We start from the raw sequence: 19,565 nt of genomic DNA on the forward strand, positions 1-19,565 counted from the left end.
AATTTGAAAAGACGACATGCGCGCGAAATCTTTTGAAAACATCCCTTTAGGCCAAAATCTTTAAAAAAAAATTACACACAAATTTTAATAGCGAAATGAAATTGGAAACCTGTCAGATGCCGAATAGAACAGTCAAACATTTGTAAGACGAAAATCTGAAATGTTAATAACATATAAGCAAGATAACATGAGCAAACAATTTTGAAGAACGCAAAAAAACAAAAATAACGACACATTGTTCAAATAGATTTGGTACAGACATACACTTTTGCTATTATTATTATATGCGCCCATTCTAGCCTCATATGCCTATCTAGACCATATGTCGTAAAAGTAAAATTTACAATAAAAGCCATGCACTGAACAGTTATCAAAATGACCACTTTTCTTGATATTGACAGCATACAATTTTAGAAAGAAACACCAAAATGTGCTTGGTACTACAGGACGCTAGCTGAGGAACCCACAGCTGTGTGCATTCGATGGCACTGTTGATGGAGTTTTTATCCACCGTTGATATCACCAGTCCTATAGTCAGCCAATCTGTGTTAACATGAACTATCATTGATATGGTCACACTTATAAATTGTTTGTTTACAAAACTTTGCATTTATGAAATACTAAGGAATTTCTTCCTTAGGAATAGATTACCTTAGCTATATTTGGTAAACCTTTTAGGAATTGCTGTTCCTAAATGCTCTATACATTTATATTTTTTATTAAAGTATCTTTTATCTTATATTAACAGTTTACAGAGTCTGGTTCACCGATTTGGATATGCAACAGCAGCCCAAATTGCTTAGATTCAGAAAATAAATTTACAAGATTTACAGCATCTTGTTTTTTATCAATTATTTTACATAAGTTAAACTAGTGTTATATGGACAACGTGTGGCAACATCAGCTCCCAACCAATGTATATTTAGTTCTAAAGCAACAGCAAATAAATTAACAATAATAACTGCACCATGCTTTATAAATTATTCTATATTATAGAAACAGAGATGTGGTATGATTACCAATGATACAACTATCAACCAAAGTGGATGCATGCACTACTAGGCAACCATATGGACTTTTTGGTGTGGCCTACGTGTTGCTTAATTTTTTGTCCACCAATTCAGCACCTATGCCAATGTCTACCTAATTGAAAAGCAACAAAACAAAATCAATCAACAAGATTAACTGCACCAGGTTTTTTCTATAAATTATTTTATACTATAAAAAAGGAGATGTGGTATGATTGCCGAAAAAACTTTTATCAACATAAGTGAAAGTGAAAGCATGCCATTATAGGCAACCGTACAGATCTAAACAATAAGACATCCCGTATAGTTGGCTGAGAGAACTCTCAGGTATGTCCTTAGTGGCCTTGTGTTTTGGGAATGCATAAGTACCCTGTCGCGTCCAATCTGTGATTTTGTTAACTGTATTTCGGTTTTGAAGTAAACTAGTGCTTATTATCTTTGCTGAGTGTATTGATTGTTGCCAATCTTTATTTTAAAACAATACCTTTTGTCTCTAGATATTCAATAGTCTCAGTTTTTCTAAATTAAATAATAACTAAAACACTATTTACGGTATCAGAAATTATTATTATTAATAATTATGAATACAAAGAAATCAAGTACAATATTTTTAATCGTTTGTATGTAATTTTGAGTAATGTATTATTTACCTCTTTGATTCTTTAAAGATCAGTTCAAATTCAATCATAATCATGTTTTCAACGGGAAGTCCCCTTTATATATGCTGACTTCTGCTCTTTCTTCCGTTTCCTCCATTTTTTTTTGTGTTTTGAGTTACCTATTTTACATTCTCAAGTTCTTTCTTAGTTTTGTCTAAATCTGTTTTACGGACACTATCTTTCAGTTGACTCATTTTTTTTCTCCTGATAGAACATGTTTCCGTCTTTTTCTGTAACTGGAACATTTTCATTTTTGTCTGTTACTGGAACATAAACCATTTCTTTTATAACATTTACATTTTCTTCTGTAACATTTATGTTTTCTTCTGTAACATTTACATTTCAGGCAACGTTTGCACATCGACCTTGTCCATATGTGTACCCTTATAACTTACACTTGTAAAACGTTTAATCCCGCTGCAAATGTTTGCACCTGTCAGGAATCTGATGTACAGTAGTTGTCGTTTGTTTATGTAAATTATACGTGTTTCTCGTATCTCGATTTTTTATAAAGATTAGACCGTTGGTTTTCCCCTTTTAAATGGTTTTACACTAGTAATTTTTTAGGGCCCTTTATAGCTTGTTGTTCGGTGTGAGCCAAGGCTCCGTGTTGAAGGCCGTACCTTGACCTATACGGGTTTACTTTTATAAATTGTTATTTGGATGTGGAGTTGTCTCATTTGCACTCATACCACATCTTCCTATATCTATTTGTAATACTTCCTATATATAAATGCATGTCCTGTGTACTTGCTACCATGGATTTTCTGTAATCTGCCATTACCGGCTCTTCCATTGAATCTCTGGTTGACAGACACTCACTTCTAACCGCTCCTTTGTAAATGATAAGCCCAGAATTGGTGCCCTTTTTTTCCGACTCTAGGTACTCCATCAGTTTTCTCTTTGTGTCACACCCAATCATCTGACCATTAGTCTGTAGGCCTCTCTTGGAATTGATCGTGATGTCCATACCATCTATCAGGTCACAACCTAATAACATTTTGTCACCAATGGGTGCTACATTAACTGGCCATTTGAAGGTTTCACTACCTAGATCAACTTCAATCTCTGTAACCTCTCTTGTTGTCAAGTACTTTTCGGCCTCAGCAACTATCAAATGTTTTGCTGCTCTCTTTATTTTTGGTCGTTTACTTTCAGGAATCTGATTATACAACTTCTCACCTAGAACCGTCACCTCTGCTCAAGTTGCAATAACTGCGTTCGTCACAATCTTGTTAATGACCACCGGAACTGCAATGCTAGCTGCTGTCACCCGTTCAATGATAATATTCTCTTCTATCCTGTTGATGGGTTCTGCACTACCCATTACCTCCTTTTGGTATGTTCTGTCTGTTCCTTAGACTCCTCAAACAACATTTCTAGGTTTAAATCTAGGTCCTGTATACATAGGCTATCGTCTTCAAATGAACTCTTCATATCAGCTGTATCCACCGATTTTTTTCGGTTCAACCAAATGTTCTTTCATTTGGCAAGGTTTCTCTTCATATTTCAAATTATTCTCTTTAACTTTAAGTTAACATCAGGTGTCATTTCTCTCTGAATTATCTCCCCTACTGACTGAGTGATGGACTGGGTGATGGAGTCTTTCATCCCTCTTTTAAATTGTGTAAGTCCCTCCTCAGTTACATATCTTTTGCCAACGCTTTCCTTATTTCAATATCATCTTCACCTTCATCTAAATCAACAAATTCTTGCGTACTAAGTTGATGGATGTTTCTGTCTCTATTCCCTCTTTTATACGTTTCATATAAAATCACCTGGTGAATAGTTTCACTCATACTTGTAATCCTCTTTGTCAATAATTCTATGGCAATGCTCTGATTAGTTAATCCTCTTAACATGTACTCTACACTCATTGTACTGTGCGTGGCTGCATCACTAGTAGTATAAGAAACCGACAAATTTATTTTTCCAAATTGATCGTTATATCCTCAGGATGGTCCGAGTATACAGTTATTTCGTAATGCATTTCTTTTAGACAATAAATGAAAATTAAAAAGATCCCACCTGCGCTTTCTCAATAATATTTTTACAGTGTGTTGTGCTACTTTTGGGACAAATTATATCAAAATTATAGAAAACTTCATCAGCTCTAACTCAAAATATGGACAATTTTATGTTAAGGGACAAAATATTTCCACACAATTGTTAGTTGCGACATGTCGTAACACATAAATTTTAGTTGAAAGGTTACGTAGATATTCGATGCAAGTTTTCCCCCTTTTATACCTAATATTAGTCGCATGGTAATATAACTCATTAACAATATAAAGTAGAAGCCTAGAGCATTTTGATATGAGGTTCTTGGTTTATGACCTTGAAATTGAGCTCAAGGTCATAGGTAAATTTAGCGTTCTAGATTTTGATTTTTGCGTTTACCTGTATACATGATAAAGCCATGGGACTTTTTGCAGTAGGTTGCAAGCAACGTGACCTTGAAAAACCCAACCGGAAGTGACCTTTTGTAAACCGGAAGTGGCTATTTTTTGTACTAAAACAATGCAAAAGTATATAGGACCATATATTTTTGGAATCAGTGTCAAGTAAACTATCAAACAATACCGGAAGTAACATATTTTAAACCGGAAGTAAAAAAGTATCTGCCTTATTTATATCTTTTCGTATAAAAAGCATACATTTTCGGAATCAGCGTACAATAAGCTGTCATTTGACGCTGACATTGACATTTAAAACCAAATTTTAACATTTTCATATCAAAATAGATTCTTAATTGTGGAAAGACAATTGGTTTTTAATTTTAAATTGAATTTGTGTCAAAGATCAAATTCATTTGTTCAGTGTACTGTTCACTTGAGTTTATTTGTCTTTTGATTATGTTAAACCATTTCAATTGGTATTATATATAGTGTATCTTTCAATGTGATGTTGCACTATTGTTTCGGGAAGGGGTGAAAGTTGGTACCTATTAAAACGTTCAAAACCGCTGCATTTGTTTGCACCTGTCCTAAGTCAGGTACATGAGGTTCAGAAGTTATCGTTTGTTTATGTGGTCCATAAATGGCTTTGTTTCTCGTTTTTTTATGAATTAGACCGTTGGTTTACCCGTTTGAATGGTTTTACAATAGTCATGTTTTGGGCCCATTGCATATTACTGTTCGGTGTGAGCCAAGGCTCCATGTGGAAGACCGTACTTTGACCTATTATGGTTTTTCTTTTACAAATTGTGACTTGGATGAAGAGTTGTCTCATTGGCACTCTTACCACATCTTCATATATCTATAAAATATGTAAAGTTGTCAAATATTGGGGTTATGTGGAGTATTGAATTTTACCGTATATTTCTTATGCGATGAAGTCTGTATCTAAAATGGGGTCAAATGACATATTTACGTTAAGTCGTTTTTCTTGCCGAATAAATCTACAAATAATAATGTTAAGACAATTCTTACCTTTTGCAAACTAGTAAGAATCTCAATTATAGAAGATGATCTTATTTAATGTGTGGCATTCAGCTTTGCATCGCGACTAGTTACATTTCATAAATTATTTTGAGATTGTTTCATTTGTTTTCCAGTATGGAAGATAGTCTTGTCTGTTTTCTGATTCATAGTTCGATAGTTAAGATTTATGTAAAAAGGAAAACATAGATTCCATCGCATAGAGAATGGGCTAAGCTGTGCTCATCAAATTGATTAAAAAAGTATGAAAACCACCTAAAAATTGCATGCGTCCGAAGGTACCTTAATCAGGAATATTCAAAGACGAAAACGTGTGTATTTGAAGGCTTGTGATGTATAAGAATCGACATAGTTGTTTATCATTGATGAAGATGTATTTGAATACTTTTGCAAGGCATCTAATCGTCTTCGATATGCTGTTGAAACTAACAAATGAAGCGTTTAACTCCAATTAGGTGTCCTGTGTGATAAACAACGATCAGCTGAACAGTCGTTTATGGAAAGTAGAAATGGTGAATCTCTATATATCCGTTAATTCAAAACTGAAACACAGCGGTCTTGATTATGCCCCCAAAAAAGAACAAAAAACCAATCAACGACATTGTTAATATCTGCTATATTTTCTCGTTTTCATTTGATAAGCGAACAAGATTTTCACGAAGAAAGCAAAATATACTGTGCTTTGGTCTCTCATTTGTCCTCCATTATGTTATCGTGTAGCTTGTAGCACAATTATGTAGTTGCTTTCCATTGGTTTTTCTACTACGTTGTATTTACTTTTGAAGCACCGATATATGACAGATAGTTTAACCGGGCTACATTACAAACTAAAAACGAACAATTTTATTCAGTAGAACCTATGCTATACAATTATCTCGACATTATTCGTAACCCAAAAATTATTTGTATCCAGTAATTTTCCTACTTTTATCTAGTCTATATAAACTTGTTACCTCATTGCAATACAAATTATTATAGGATTAAACGCCTTTTTAAAGGAATTTATTGGTGTATTAACTCGACCAATTCACTCACAAACAAATACAAGTCCGACTTTTATGATCTGTTTGTGAGTGACTTGGTCCAGTTTATACACCAATAAATACCTTTAAAAAGGCGTTTAATCCTTATAATTCTTTAAAATTGGAAATAGGGAAAATGTGTTTTCACACTCGTAACCTCTATCCAACGTAAGTTGTATATTTTTCACATTGAATAGGCCTGGCGCATGAATTTATTTGTTGGCTCACGCCAAAATATGTACTCCTTGAAATTCGCAATCTGATAAAAATAAACTATAAAAATTCTTATTAGCATTCAAACGAATCTTTTTGTTTTTGTTATTTTATTTAACGATTAACGTACAGTGAAATAAATTTTGTTAACGTCTGTGTTATTATCACCGCCATCTTGTTTACATTGGTTACGAAAAGAAGTTCGATCAACGTCGTCTATCGCAAAATAACCAACGTCAAGATCAACTACCGGAAGTCCTCTCGACCAAGCATATCAACGTATTCCCTAATATGCAAACCATATAAGTTTTATTGTACCAAAGCAGACGCATCGTTTTGCGGTTGTTTGTCTATTATTTAACCTTTCCGAATTTGAACTCCAGTAATGGGCGCACAGCTTGTGGATGAAACCAGAAGCATATCTTTAGAATATATTGGTTGTGCGTCTTAATTTAACGGATATTACTGACGACAATTTATCATCATAGTGCTAGTCATTAAAAACATTCTAGTCCTATAACATTGATGCAAAATCCTTGAATATTTTTGAGTTTCTTGGGGCAATATTCTCGAATATAACTGATGTAAGATAATTTGGAGCAGAAAGGAATATTAGTTTTCGATGATAATATGCATAGGAATGCGCATTACAGATATTTAAAACAAATCTAAGAATCTTTAATGTAACGAAACAAAACAAAGTTAGAAGTTTAGAAAAAGAGTGAACATGGGATAATAGGAATGCCCTTTACGCTTATAGTATAAAGGAATTCTTACAAATATAACGGATTCTACTGTTGTAGTAGCCTTTCAAACTGTTCATTATTGTTAGTGGATTAACTAACGAATCAATTAGGAAACTTCATTGGCCTACATTTGATAGTACAAAAGGATACAAATGACAGATATAGTTGAGTTTGATGTCGAATCAAAATGAGACCATGAGAACAAATTCGACTTGAGCAACAACAATAGCTGAAGTAACAGACATTGTAGGAACAAAGATGCGAAGATGATGTGGCCGCTATACACCGCGAAATAATATTCATGTAGACTCTATGGATCAGCAATTCAATATTCGTTATTGCGAACATGCTATTTCATTAATAAGGACTTTGGGTCTGACACCCAACACATGTATGTCCAAAGTCAGTGGATGTCAAAGTCATACTAGTATTGTAATTGTTTGTTGTAATTTTTAAATTTGCTTGTGTCAACGTTATGCTGTCAGAAACGGTTTAAGTTTTAAACATTTCAACAATTAACTCCGATCGCAGAAAAAAACATTTCGGCCAGATTACTATTAGTTAGTCTTTCTTCATGATGAACCAAAATTCAAGCTAAAATTGAGAATATAAATGATTGAGAGTAAAACTCGTAAAGTGTCATAGAGACAACTATCCGACTAAAAAGCTACCAAATGGTCTTTAACACAGCGAGAAAATCCCACATCCAGTGGTGGGCTTCAGCTGGCACTCTAAGCAAAAAAATGTGTTTTAGTTCAGCGAAAATACGCCACACTTTACTCCGAAGCATCTATACTATTAAACGAGAAGACCTCATTTTGGGTGTCGCTTCTCCTCCTTCCACAATAAATTAATCATCATGCCTCTGTGTCCTATAGGTAACATGTATAGTCGCATTTGTCATCCATTCTTATGATCATTCAGTTTGGGTTATTTTGGGATAAAAACGAAAAAGAATGCGTCCGGATATTTTCCCGTCATTAGACAAAACTTTAAGTCAGATTAAACTTCCGGTTTGTGTTTTTCTGTACTTTGAATATACAAAGACTATGAATAAAGTATATGAATTTGCTTTCTGCTGTCATTTTGAGTTCTAGCATGTATCATCCTTGCTTAACGTGTTTCAGTTTGGGTTATTTTGGGAGGAAAACGAAAATGAATAATATTTGCTATTATTTTTACTATCAATTAGTTTACAGTGGCGGATCCAGAACTTTTCATATAAAGGGAGGGGGAACTGACTGACCTAAAAGGGAGGGGGTACCTCTCATGCTTCAGTGATTCCCCATATAATCAACAATTTTTTTAAACGAAATGGGGGCAGTGCCCAGTCCCTAAATACCATTGACTTTTGATACCTCTCCTGAAATTCTCTGCATAGTAATTAAAGTATATATGCATGTTCATAGAGTACAGAAAAACAGAAGGTATAAAAATCGGTATTTGGAAAATAGGGGGAGGGCAAAAAAATGAGCCCAGTCCCTAAGTACCTTTGCCTTTTGATATCTCTCCTGAAATTCTCCAGTCAGTATATTTTTTTTTACAGTTTACATACACTCTATTTCCCCGCGATTTCGCGGGTGTGTTCTAGTACACATGAACCAACATTAGAATAAATAATTATATGAACCTTTTTGTCTGATTTGTTGTGTTGTAGGTTTAAAAGCAAAAGCATATTTCACTGAGGAAAGAAAAGAAAGAAAAAAAAACACGCCATGACTATTACATGCTTACAGCTAATGTCGCAATGTGGAATGTCTGTATGATTATTAGTTATCACATTTTTAAGTACAAACGTGCTATAAAGGTTATCAATACAAAGAGGTTTGTAATACTATAAAAGATAAAGCGTGCGTTTATACTGTCTCACACTACATTCCATTGCAAGCAGGTAAGACATATTCATAAGTATTGTCAATATTATGAATAAATATTTCATGTCTTTAATTGGTACATTTACCAAAATATTGTTTTCATCATTTGAAGAATAGATCTTCATTAATGTTTTACTTATATACAATCTTTTCGATGTCTTTGCACTTAATGACTATTTTTGGATAAGGTCCGACTATATAGGATTATAATTCATAAACAATATTCCATATTGTAGTCTTTCTTTGTTATGTATTTTTTCGCTTAACCGTTTTGGTCAAGAATATATAGATATCAGAGAAATAAGGTAGGTTCTTGGGGATTGTTATTCCCATCGAAATATTTCAAACCGATCTAAAACAAAATTCCTACAGTCTGCAGTTCCCATTACTTGCTATATCAAAAGGAGTGCGAATAAATTCATCATAGAGACCAGGAATGAAAATTTGTGTGTACGCAAGACACGCGTTTTGTCTTCTAAAGACTCACCACTGACGCTCGAATTAAAAAAAAAAGGTTAAAAGGTCAGATAAAGGACGAAGTTGAAGAGCACAGAGAACCAATTCTTTAAAGTGTTGCAAAATACAGCTATGGTAATCTATTCGTGATGTAGAAAAGCCTTAGTATTTTAAAAATTCAATGTTTTATAAACAGTAAATTTATAATTATGACAATATCAATGATAATTCAGGTCAACACAGAAGTGCTGACTACTAGGCTGGTGCTACCTTCGGGGAATAAAAACTCCCCTAGCAGTGACATCGACCCAGTGGTTGTAAATTAACTCATCATATATACCAGGAACAACAGACGTGCGTTTTATATTAATTCTGTTTATCGCTATAATTATTTACCGAAACATTCTCTGGTGAACACTTGATCTATAGGTTGCGTTTCTGTAAATATTGACAATGTAATTTCCCATAGGAACTCCTTTTACGGCTAAAACTGTACCACTTTTATTATGAAGTTTTGAAAAAAAATCTTATCCTAGACTTGAAAGTTCATATGCACTACAATTTTTTTCAAAGTTCAAAATATAGGGCTGTGCGGCAAATTTTCAACGTTTATATGCCCTGAATTTCTCAATGTTTAAACTTACAATAATTTTTTTAACTACTCCTACCTCGAATGAAGGGTTACCCCAGATTTCAATATAAACAATATGCACATGTATATTTACTGGTAACATTCCCAAGTTATGCCTCTTTGAGATGGAACACAAAGAGCATAACTGGGAACCAGTATGCAAACAAAATTAATTTTCTATGAATATTAAAGATCTCATAAAAAGAGGCGTGGTTTGAGAAACAGCTGTATTTACAAAGTGCAACCTATAGGGTCATTACAGGAAACTTGCAAATCCTTGGGCAACTTTTCATTTAGTTCCAATAGACCTAACATTTCTGGATTATATGCTGTATTTGGTTTGATTTTAAAGTAGTTATCATTTATTTAAACTATTTTTTTCTACTTTCAGTTAAATACTTGAAGATGAAACTTGTTTTTGCTCTATTGCTGTTGTGACCAGTAGTGTTTTCTACACCACAGAAAAGACTTATTTTTGGTAAGTGGTCACAGGGCAGTGTTTTCTCATTAGGAAACTAAAGTTTCAACTTCTTCAGTCAAAGCTGACTTTATTTATGTTTGAATTTATGACAAAACAGGAAATAAATTTGTTGTATTTGGTTGTTGTTACTGGAAAGTAGAGTGAGTAGTGCTGTTTCACAAAACACAAAACAAACTTATATAACAGTGAACTATAATTCTTAAGCTATTATGCAAGCTCATTTCGAAAAAGTTTAGAAGAAATTTTGTAGCCGTAGATGACTTTTTTTTATCTAATCTAACGTATTTTGTTTGAAAAATAATTATATGTTTTAGACACATGATTTAGAAAGATTTGATGTGCTGGATTGTAATGTAATTCAAAGTATATCATTCTCCTGCAAATGTGTCAACCTTATAATTAGATGAAATATCATTTAACTTCAACATGTTGATACTTATTGAGCAAAAAAAAAACTCAGAGTATTAAATTCAACTTATTGATTTTTTGAAATTTGTAGAGAATGAAACGAAGTATGCCTGTTTTAATTTATTTTCATTTGACAATATTTTTCTGATGTATGTTAATGTGACTGTTCTTACAGTTTTCGTTTACTTTACTACATTGGTTAGAGGTATAGGGGGAGGGTTGAGATCTCACAAACATGTTTAACCCCGCCGCATTTTTGCGCCTGTCCCAAGTCAGGAGCCTCTGGCCTTTGTTAGTCTTGTATTATTTTAATTTTAGTTTCTTGTGTACAATTTGGAAATTAATATGGCGTTCCTTATCACTGAACTAGTATATATTTGTTTAGGGGCCAGTTGAAGGACGCCTCCGGGTGCGGGAATTTCTCGCTACATTGAAGACCTGTTGGTGACCCTCTGCTGTTGTTTTTTATTTGGGCGGGTTGTTGTCTCTTTGACACATTCCCCATTTCCATTCTCAATTTTATTTATCTTGACCATTTGTGTAAACATATACACTGTTTTTATTACAGTGTATTCTGTTACACTTAGTTTATTTATTAGCCTATATTTGTTAAGCTGAAATATCCTTGACTCAAATAAATCAACTCATCGTAAATTAAGCTATAGTCGTTTTACATTTGTTTTTATTTCATTTTTTGGGTTTTGAATGTTCTGTCGGTATTTCCCGACAGTTTTTCTATGTCAAAAAACATTGTGTAGACCCATTCGACAAAATTCAAAAGTTATATAGAATCAAAATTTCAAATTCAATTAAGTGCAATAATCTGTAAAATCTGTTGAACGGGCTGTTTCATTGATAAACGAAATTCTTGGGAAAAACATCTGCCGTACATAAATATAGATAGAAATATCGGGACGTCATTAGAGATTTATATATTATTTGTATGAGTAAAAAGACAAAATAAGTTTATAACAGTGAACCAGCAACCGAAAATCACAAAATCACAAAAACGAAGATGGCATCTGGAAGTCAACATACAGTCTTCAAGCTTTAAATCAGCGCAAATATATTTAATGTGTTCTTATAATTAATATGCTTGGTTCCCTTGTCGATTTATGATATAAACATCCAACAAAGTTCTGACAGATTTATTTTCTTATTTTAGATACGTTATTCCAAACTGATGAACTGAAAACATTAGTAGACGGGATAGTAGGTACAGTAGGTACTGATGCAACTGAACAGGCATGTGAAAGTGAATGCCACACACTCATCAAACAAGATCATCTCCTACAATTTGGATGTCCATTGATTTGTAAAAGGTAAACATATATTACGGGGATGTTGTATATTAGCATGCTTAAGATGTATGAATGTTGTATATTGCATGTAAACTCAAGCTTTCAAGGGTTTTGGATTATTATTTTTTTTTTAGATTAAAAAAAATTTTTTGAGTACACTCTATCACATTAAATTTCCTGTATACAAAACCTTGAAATTTTCAAAAACTAAGGATTTTCTTATCCCAGGCAATAGATTACCTTAGCCGTATTTGGCACAACTTTTTTGAAATTTTGGATCCTCAATGCTCTTCAACTTTGAACTTGTTTGACATTATAAATATTTTGACGTGAGCGTTACTGAAGAGTTTTATGTAGACGAAACGTGCGTCTGGTGTACTAAATTATAATCCTGGCACCTTTGATAACTATTTACACCACTGAGTCGATGCCACTGCTGGTGGACGTTTCGTCCCTGAGGGTATCACCAGCCCAGTAGTCAACATTTCGCTGTTGACATGAATATCAATAATGTGGTAATTTTTATAAATTTCCTGAATACAAAACCTTGAAATTTTGGAAAACTAAGGAATTTCTTATCCCAGGCATCGATTACCTTAGCCGTATTTGACACAACTTTTTGAAATTTTAGATCCTCATTGCTCCTCAACTTTGTACTTGTTTGGCATTATAAATATTTTGAGCGTCACCGATGAGACGAAACGCGTGTCTGGCGTACTAAATTATAATCCTGGTACCTTTGATTATATCTAACTATTATCTAACCTTGTTGTTTTATATAAAATATTTAAAATATATTAAAACAATTCTGTTAATTTAATTGTTATAAGACATAAGTGAGATTATAAAATTGATTGTACGGTGCATGAAACATGTCATTTACATCATTAGACTAATAATTGCGAATAGAAAATACATAAAACTCTTAATAAATCTGTCAGGGGCCGAACAGAACGAACAGTCACAATATTGCATGTCCAAATCTGATTAATTCATAAAGACCTAACAAAGGCGTTAGGTTATATTCTATTATCAATGTGCTTACAATATTTGGTTTACCAATATTCATATTGTCATAAAAGATACTAAGTGTTTTCAATTGAAATTAATTATAAAAAGAAACGTTTACTGAATTAGTCAGGTACGAACATTTGGAACGTTTGTTACACATAGAAAGGATAACTTCTCCAGACAATATCGGAGAAAAAATGACATATAAACAAAAACAAACAATACATTGTAAATTTAGACTGACTTGGAACATGCAACATGTTACACGCAAATGTATTCGCTACTACTGAACGCTAGCTAAGGAAACCACAGCTGTTTGTTAAATACTGTCGCTTAAGAAAACAAACAAATCTGAAAACAGCCTTTTTCTCCTTTTCCTAAACTTCTATATGACAGTTTAGTAGAAAAACTATTACTTCAAGGAAATATGATATAATCCAGAGATATATATACATCTATAGTATTTATCAAAGTATCTTTTATTTTTCATATTAACAGTTTCCAGACTCTGGTCAACCGCTTTGGACATTCAACATCAGCTCCTATGCCAACGTCTATCTAATTGTAAAGCAACAAAATAAATCAACAAGATTAACTGTACCATGCTTTTTTTTATGAATTATTCTATACTATAAAATAATTTGAAGATGTGATATGATTGACGATGAGACAATATTTATCACAGTTAAATGGAGTGAATGCAAGACATTACAGACAACCGTATGGGTTTCAACAATGGGAAACACCTTACCGTATCAGTATAAAAGAAAGACAATACAGTAAGGGGAAAAGTTACAGCCTTGTTTTTAGAAAACAGAAACATTGAACGTTTAAACCACACGTTACACCGTTTCTAAATGTGATGTAAAATTGACCATTTCTCCAAGAAAGAAAATGTTAAGACTAAATTAATATGACACAGATTGAATCAAAAGTTGTGTTTAGTCATGAAATTGCTACCACTGAAATATTTTTGAAACACAGTTTACAGTGATGTCTAAGCTTAGTAGGGTTTAGTTGTTTAGTTTATCATGTTTTACACGAGTGCTCCTTTATTTTACTGATAATAACTATGACCCTCGAAACCGTCAAAGAGCTGATACTAGTGTATTTATTATATTGCTGCATTGGAGGAAAATCTTTTTATAAATCTATTTATTGCATATTCATTGAGTGCAATGATCATAATACCATTGGGTTATGTTTGTTTCATTCCTTCGTAGATGAATATAATCAACAAACAACTAAAAATTGGTCCTTTTTTCAGTATGGCATTAATTTTGCAATATCAAACAACAAACAGACCACGATCTACTCAACAAGTGAACAGTTGATGACACTTGATCACTGAAGGAGAAATCAATACTCAGTGTAAAACTAGTTACTAGGCAGATCTTAAGGGGGTACAGAACACCTAAGAAAAGAGAACTCTTTAAAGATTTGTATACCTGAAATTTAATGTGGAGATATTGATTTTTGATTGTGAGCAGTTTTGACCATTTACTACAAAATGCCTTTAGGGAGTTCTTCACAAGGTGACAAAACTGGAGTTAAACCGCAAGGTAAAAAATCTACAAATACAGTTCAGACATTGCTTTCAGCTAGAAAAGATTTGGATTCACAAAAGAATCCTAAACTCCCAAAAAAGAACTCATTCAGAACTTTCAAGTGAGTCAGATAACAGTATGGAGTTAAGCGGTTTAACTAATTTAGAAAAAGACCTTGATGAGATTAAATTGAACCTTAAGGGTGTAACAAAGAAAGATGATTTTGATATGTTTACAAAAGATCTAGTTAGAACACATGATTTGGAGATAGTAGTTACTACAATTGTAAATAAACTTTTCCAAAGATTTGAGTCTACCATGGACAAGAAGATCAATTGTAGGGTAGCACAGGTAGAAAAAGAATGCAAGAAAAAATTGAAGCTTTGTCTGTTGAAAATGAAGACCTTAGAAAACAAATTAATCAAGTAAGAGAAACAGTCATCAATGAATAGAAAATTTTAAAAGACACTGTCAATTATACACAAGAAGCAATTGTAAGTGCAAATTACAACGAACAATACTCAAGGAAAAATAATATAAAAGTTATGAATTTTCCAAGACATGAAAAACAAGACTTAAGATCTGATTTCATTCAGAAAGTAAGGAGAGATCTGAATGTGCAGTTACAAGAGAGATATGTAGTCGCTATCCATCGCTTGCCCTCCAATCAACCTGGGCCCAACCCTGTCATTGTAAGACTTTTCAATAGTGACGTTAAAAGGAGCATAATGAGAGTTAGAAAAGACTTGAAGGACAAGGTACGATTCTCTGATGACGTCACAAGGAGAAATATGCAACTGATTACCAAACTTAGAGACATGGAATGCTTTGAATCAGTGTGGTATTATAACTGTGGGGTGTTTGGAAGAACTGAAGATGGATTGCAACTGAAATATAGACTTTTTGATGACGTTCGAAGAAGACTGCAGGAAAGAAAATGAACACTTGACTTTATAAATTGATAATTTTTGAATAAGATATATATACTAACATAGAAATTTGAAAACAAACTATATATATATATATATATATAAATACTATTAAATTATTGTTCAAACATTAGGTTGGCAAAATTAGTTGTAAAATATAAATTCTGCAATACTATAAATTTTGACATAAAAAGTATAGAATGATACTTTTGTGTTGCCATATTGAATCATTTACATATGTTTTTAATCTTTTTTCATTACAATTTCTTCAAATTTACTGTCTTCAATTTCTGCTAATAATCATGTTTGATATCTATATATCCTGTTACTGTCAGCAATGTTGTGCTGTTTTTGAAAAATATTTTATGTTGTATATTGATACAAAGTTATTATAAATATGGGTTCTTTAAAAATTCTATCTGTTAATTGTCAGGGACTCAGAGATAAAGTTAAAAGAAAAGATGTCTTTAATATGCTGAAGTCAAAAGCATGTAATATTTACTGTATCCAGGATACACATTTTACAAGTGATTTAGAAAATAGTATTAGATCTATGTGGGGATATGAAAGTTATTTTTCTTCTGTCAGTTCCAATTCTAGAGGAGTTGCTATATTATTCAACAATAATTTTGAGTTCAAAGTGTTAAAAGAAAAAAAAGATATAAATAGCAACTATTTGATTTTAGAAATTTTTGTAGAAAATCAAAAAATTACTTTAGTGTGCTTATATGGACCAAATATGGATAGTTCTGATTTTTTTGATAATATTATGGGCATTGTTGATGATTTTGAAAATGAATGTTACATAATTTGTGGTGACTTCAATCTTGTACAGAACCCTTATATAGATTATTGTAACTACAAACATACTAATAATCCTAAGGCTAGAGATAGTATTTTAGGAATCATAGAAGAAAGAAGTTTAATAGATCCATTTAGGGAGCTTTATCCCAATGTCCAAAGGTATACTTGGAGAAAAAGAACTCCATTTAAACAGGCTAGATTGGACTTCTTTCTTCTTACAGATAATATGTTAAATAGTCTCAAAAACTGTGAAGTACATCCAAGTTATCGTTCAGATCATTCTATGGTATTACTTGAACTGGAATTTAATCCTTTTATTAGAGGAAAAGGTTTATGGAAGTTCAACAACTCCTTACTTTATGATATAGAATATATAAATACAGTTAAACAAAAGATTAGTGAAATCAAAGCACAATATTGTGCACTAGTTTATGATTTTGACAATATTGATGAGATAGATAATGAAGATATTCAAATGAGAATTAATCACCAACTTTTTCTTGAAACTTTATGAATGGAAATCAGGGGAAAAGTATTTCTTATTCCAGTTACAAAACAAGGGAATCTGAAAAAAGGGAAACAACTTTACGAAATGAAATTATACAGTTAGAGGAGAATGTTGACGAACTTTCAATAACTAAACTTGAGAGAAAAAAAATTGAACTTGAGCAAATACGTATTAAAAAATTAAAGGGTAAAATAGTCAGATCACGTGTTCAATGGATAGAGGAAGGTGAAAAACCAACAAATTATTTTTGTGGACTGGAGTCAAAAAATTTTATGAGTAAAATTATACCAAAAATTGAAAGCGATAATGGGGAAATACTTACTGATCAGAACAAAATTTTAAAAGAAGTAAAACTTTTCCATGAACATTTATATAAGAAGAGAGATAACTCAAGTTCAGTTGCTGATCTGAAAGAAGATCTTAAAAATGTAAATGTTCCAATACTTTCTAATGGTGAGAAGGAGAGCTTGGAGGGTAAAATCACAGTCAAAGAGGCTGGACAGGCATTAAAAAATATGAAAAATAATAAAACTCCTGGCTCTGATGGCTTTTCTACTGAATTTTGTAATTTTTTTTGGAAAGATCTCCATTTTTTTGTGGTTGAATCTTTAAATTATGGTTCAGAACAGGGAGAATTGTCAGTAACACAAAAGCAAGGAATTATTACTTGCCTGCCAAAAGGAAATAAACCACGTCATTTTTTGAAAAATTGGCGTCCTATTTCACTTTTAAACACTGTCTATAAAATTGGGTCAGCAGTAATTGCAAACAGATTTAAGACTGTCCTTGACAAACTTATTAATCTTGATCAGACTGGTTTTATCAGTGGGAGGTACATAGGAGAAAATATAAGGCTTTTATATGATATCATGCAATACACAGAAGATCACGAAATACCTGGACTCTTGTTGTTAATTGATTTCGAAAAGGCTTTTGATTCTATTTCTTGGGATTTTTTGCTAAATGTTTTAGAGTTCTTTAATTTTGGGGAATCAATTAGCAACTGGATAAAAGCTTTTTATAATAATATCAAGTCTGCAGTTATACAAGGGGGTAACCTTTCTGAATTTTTTAACATAGGTCGAGGCTGCCGACAAGGAGATCCCCTTTCACCTTATCTTTTCATCCTTTGTGCTGAGATTCTTGCACTAAAGATAAGAGGAAATAAGGAAATTAGTGGTATTGAAGTAACTCAAGTTGAGCATAAGTTGTCACAGTTTGCCGATGACACTTCATTGATTTTCGATGGTAGTGAAACATCTTTATATGAATCCTTATCTGAATTGAAATGGTTTGCAAAAATATCTGGTTTAAATATAAATTTTTAGAAAACACAAGTAATTTGGTTTGGAAGTAAAAAGTATAGCAAGGAAATTTTATGTCCCGACGTTAACCTTTCATGGGGGGAGACAACTTTTAAACTACTTGGGATAAATTTTGATGTGGACTTAGACAATATTGTCAACATCAACTATAATGATAAAATTATACAGATTAAGAACATAATAAAACAATGGTCAAAAAGAAACCTTACAGTAATAGGTAGAATAACTGTGATAAAAACTCTTGTTTTACCTATTTTAAACCACCTTATTATGTCTTTGCCTAATCCTTCAAACAGTGTATTCCAAAAAATTAATGACATTTTTTATTCTTTTGTATGGAATTCTCCTATTCATAGAGTGAAGAAGGACATATTGATTAAAGAATATTTGGAGGGAGGATTAAAAATGATAGATCTTTATAGTTTCACCATGGCACTAAAATCATCATGGATAAGAAGGATTTTTCAGAGAGATAATAAGTGGCAAAGTATCTTGATGTCTGATATTGATAAAAATAAACTTTTTAATTGTGGTGTTCAGTATATCAAACAAGCTAGTTTATATATCAAAAACAGTTTTTGGAAAGATGTATTCAGAGCATGGGAAATGATTACTGATAAAGAAAGAAATATGGACTACGAATATTTTTTATCAAGTCCTATTTGGTTTAACAATATGATCAGAATTGGTAATAAACCTGTTTTTTATCAACATTGGTTTAATCATGGTTTACAATATGTTAATGATGTAATAGATGAACATGGATATTTCATTTCATTAGAATTGTTACAGCAATGTTATGATATCAATGTAAATTTTCTGAATTACATGAGTGTTATTTCTGCTATTAAAAAAGCAGCAAACAATTACAAAAAAGGTTCATATAAGTTATGTTGTCCATTTATTCCAGCTTGCTTACAAGTCTTTTTTAAAAGTAGAAAAGGTACTAAAGATATGTACAAAATACTCATAAGTAACAAGGTGACTCCAACAGGACAACTGAAGTGGAGTGAAATATTAGGTGAAGATCTCATTTGGAAACATATATTCAAACTACCTTTTACAGTCACTGTCAATACAAAACTACAGTGGCTTCAGTACAGAATCAACCATAGAATTCTTGCCACAAATAAATTTTTATGTAAAATCAAACTTATCGATAACCCTCTATGTACTTTTTGT

The 19,565-nt window shown here is 32.3% G+C and overlaps 1 protein-coding gene across 1 annotated transcript in view; it reads left to right on the top strand.

The window, feature by feature from the left end:
* LOC143062574 (uncharacterized) overlaps positions 1-13,870 on the top strand; it is a 74,121-nt gene extending 60,251 nt beyond the window's left edge. The window contains exon 13 of the mRNA XM_076234236.1: positions 13,769-13,870. Within this exon, the coding sequence (XP_076090351.1) occupies positions 13,769-13,832 (64 nt within the window). The 3' untranslated portion in view covers positions 13,833-13,870. The remainder of the gene's footprint in view (positions 1-13,768) is intronic.
* Positions 13,871-19,565: the final 5,695 nt, after the last annotated feature.

This window comes from Mytilus galloprovincialis, chromosome 2 (assembly GCF_965363235.1).
Source record: "Mytilus galloprovincialis chromosome 2, xbMytGall1.hap1.1, whole genome shotgun sequence".
Taxonomy (NCBI): Eukaryota; Metazoa; Mollusca; class Bivalvia; order Mytilida; family Mytilidae; genus Mytilus; species Mytilus galloprovincialis.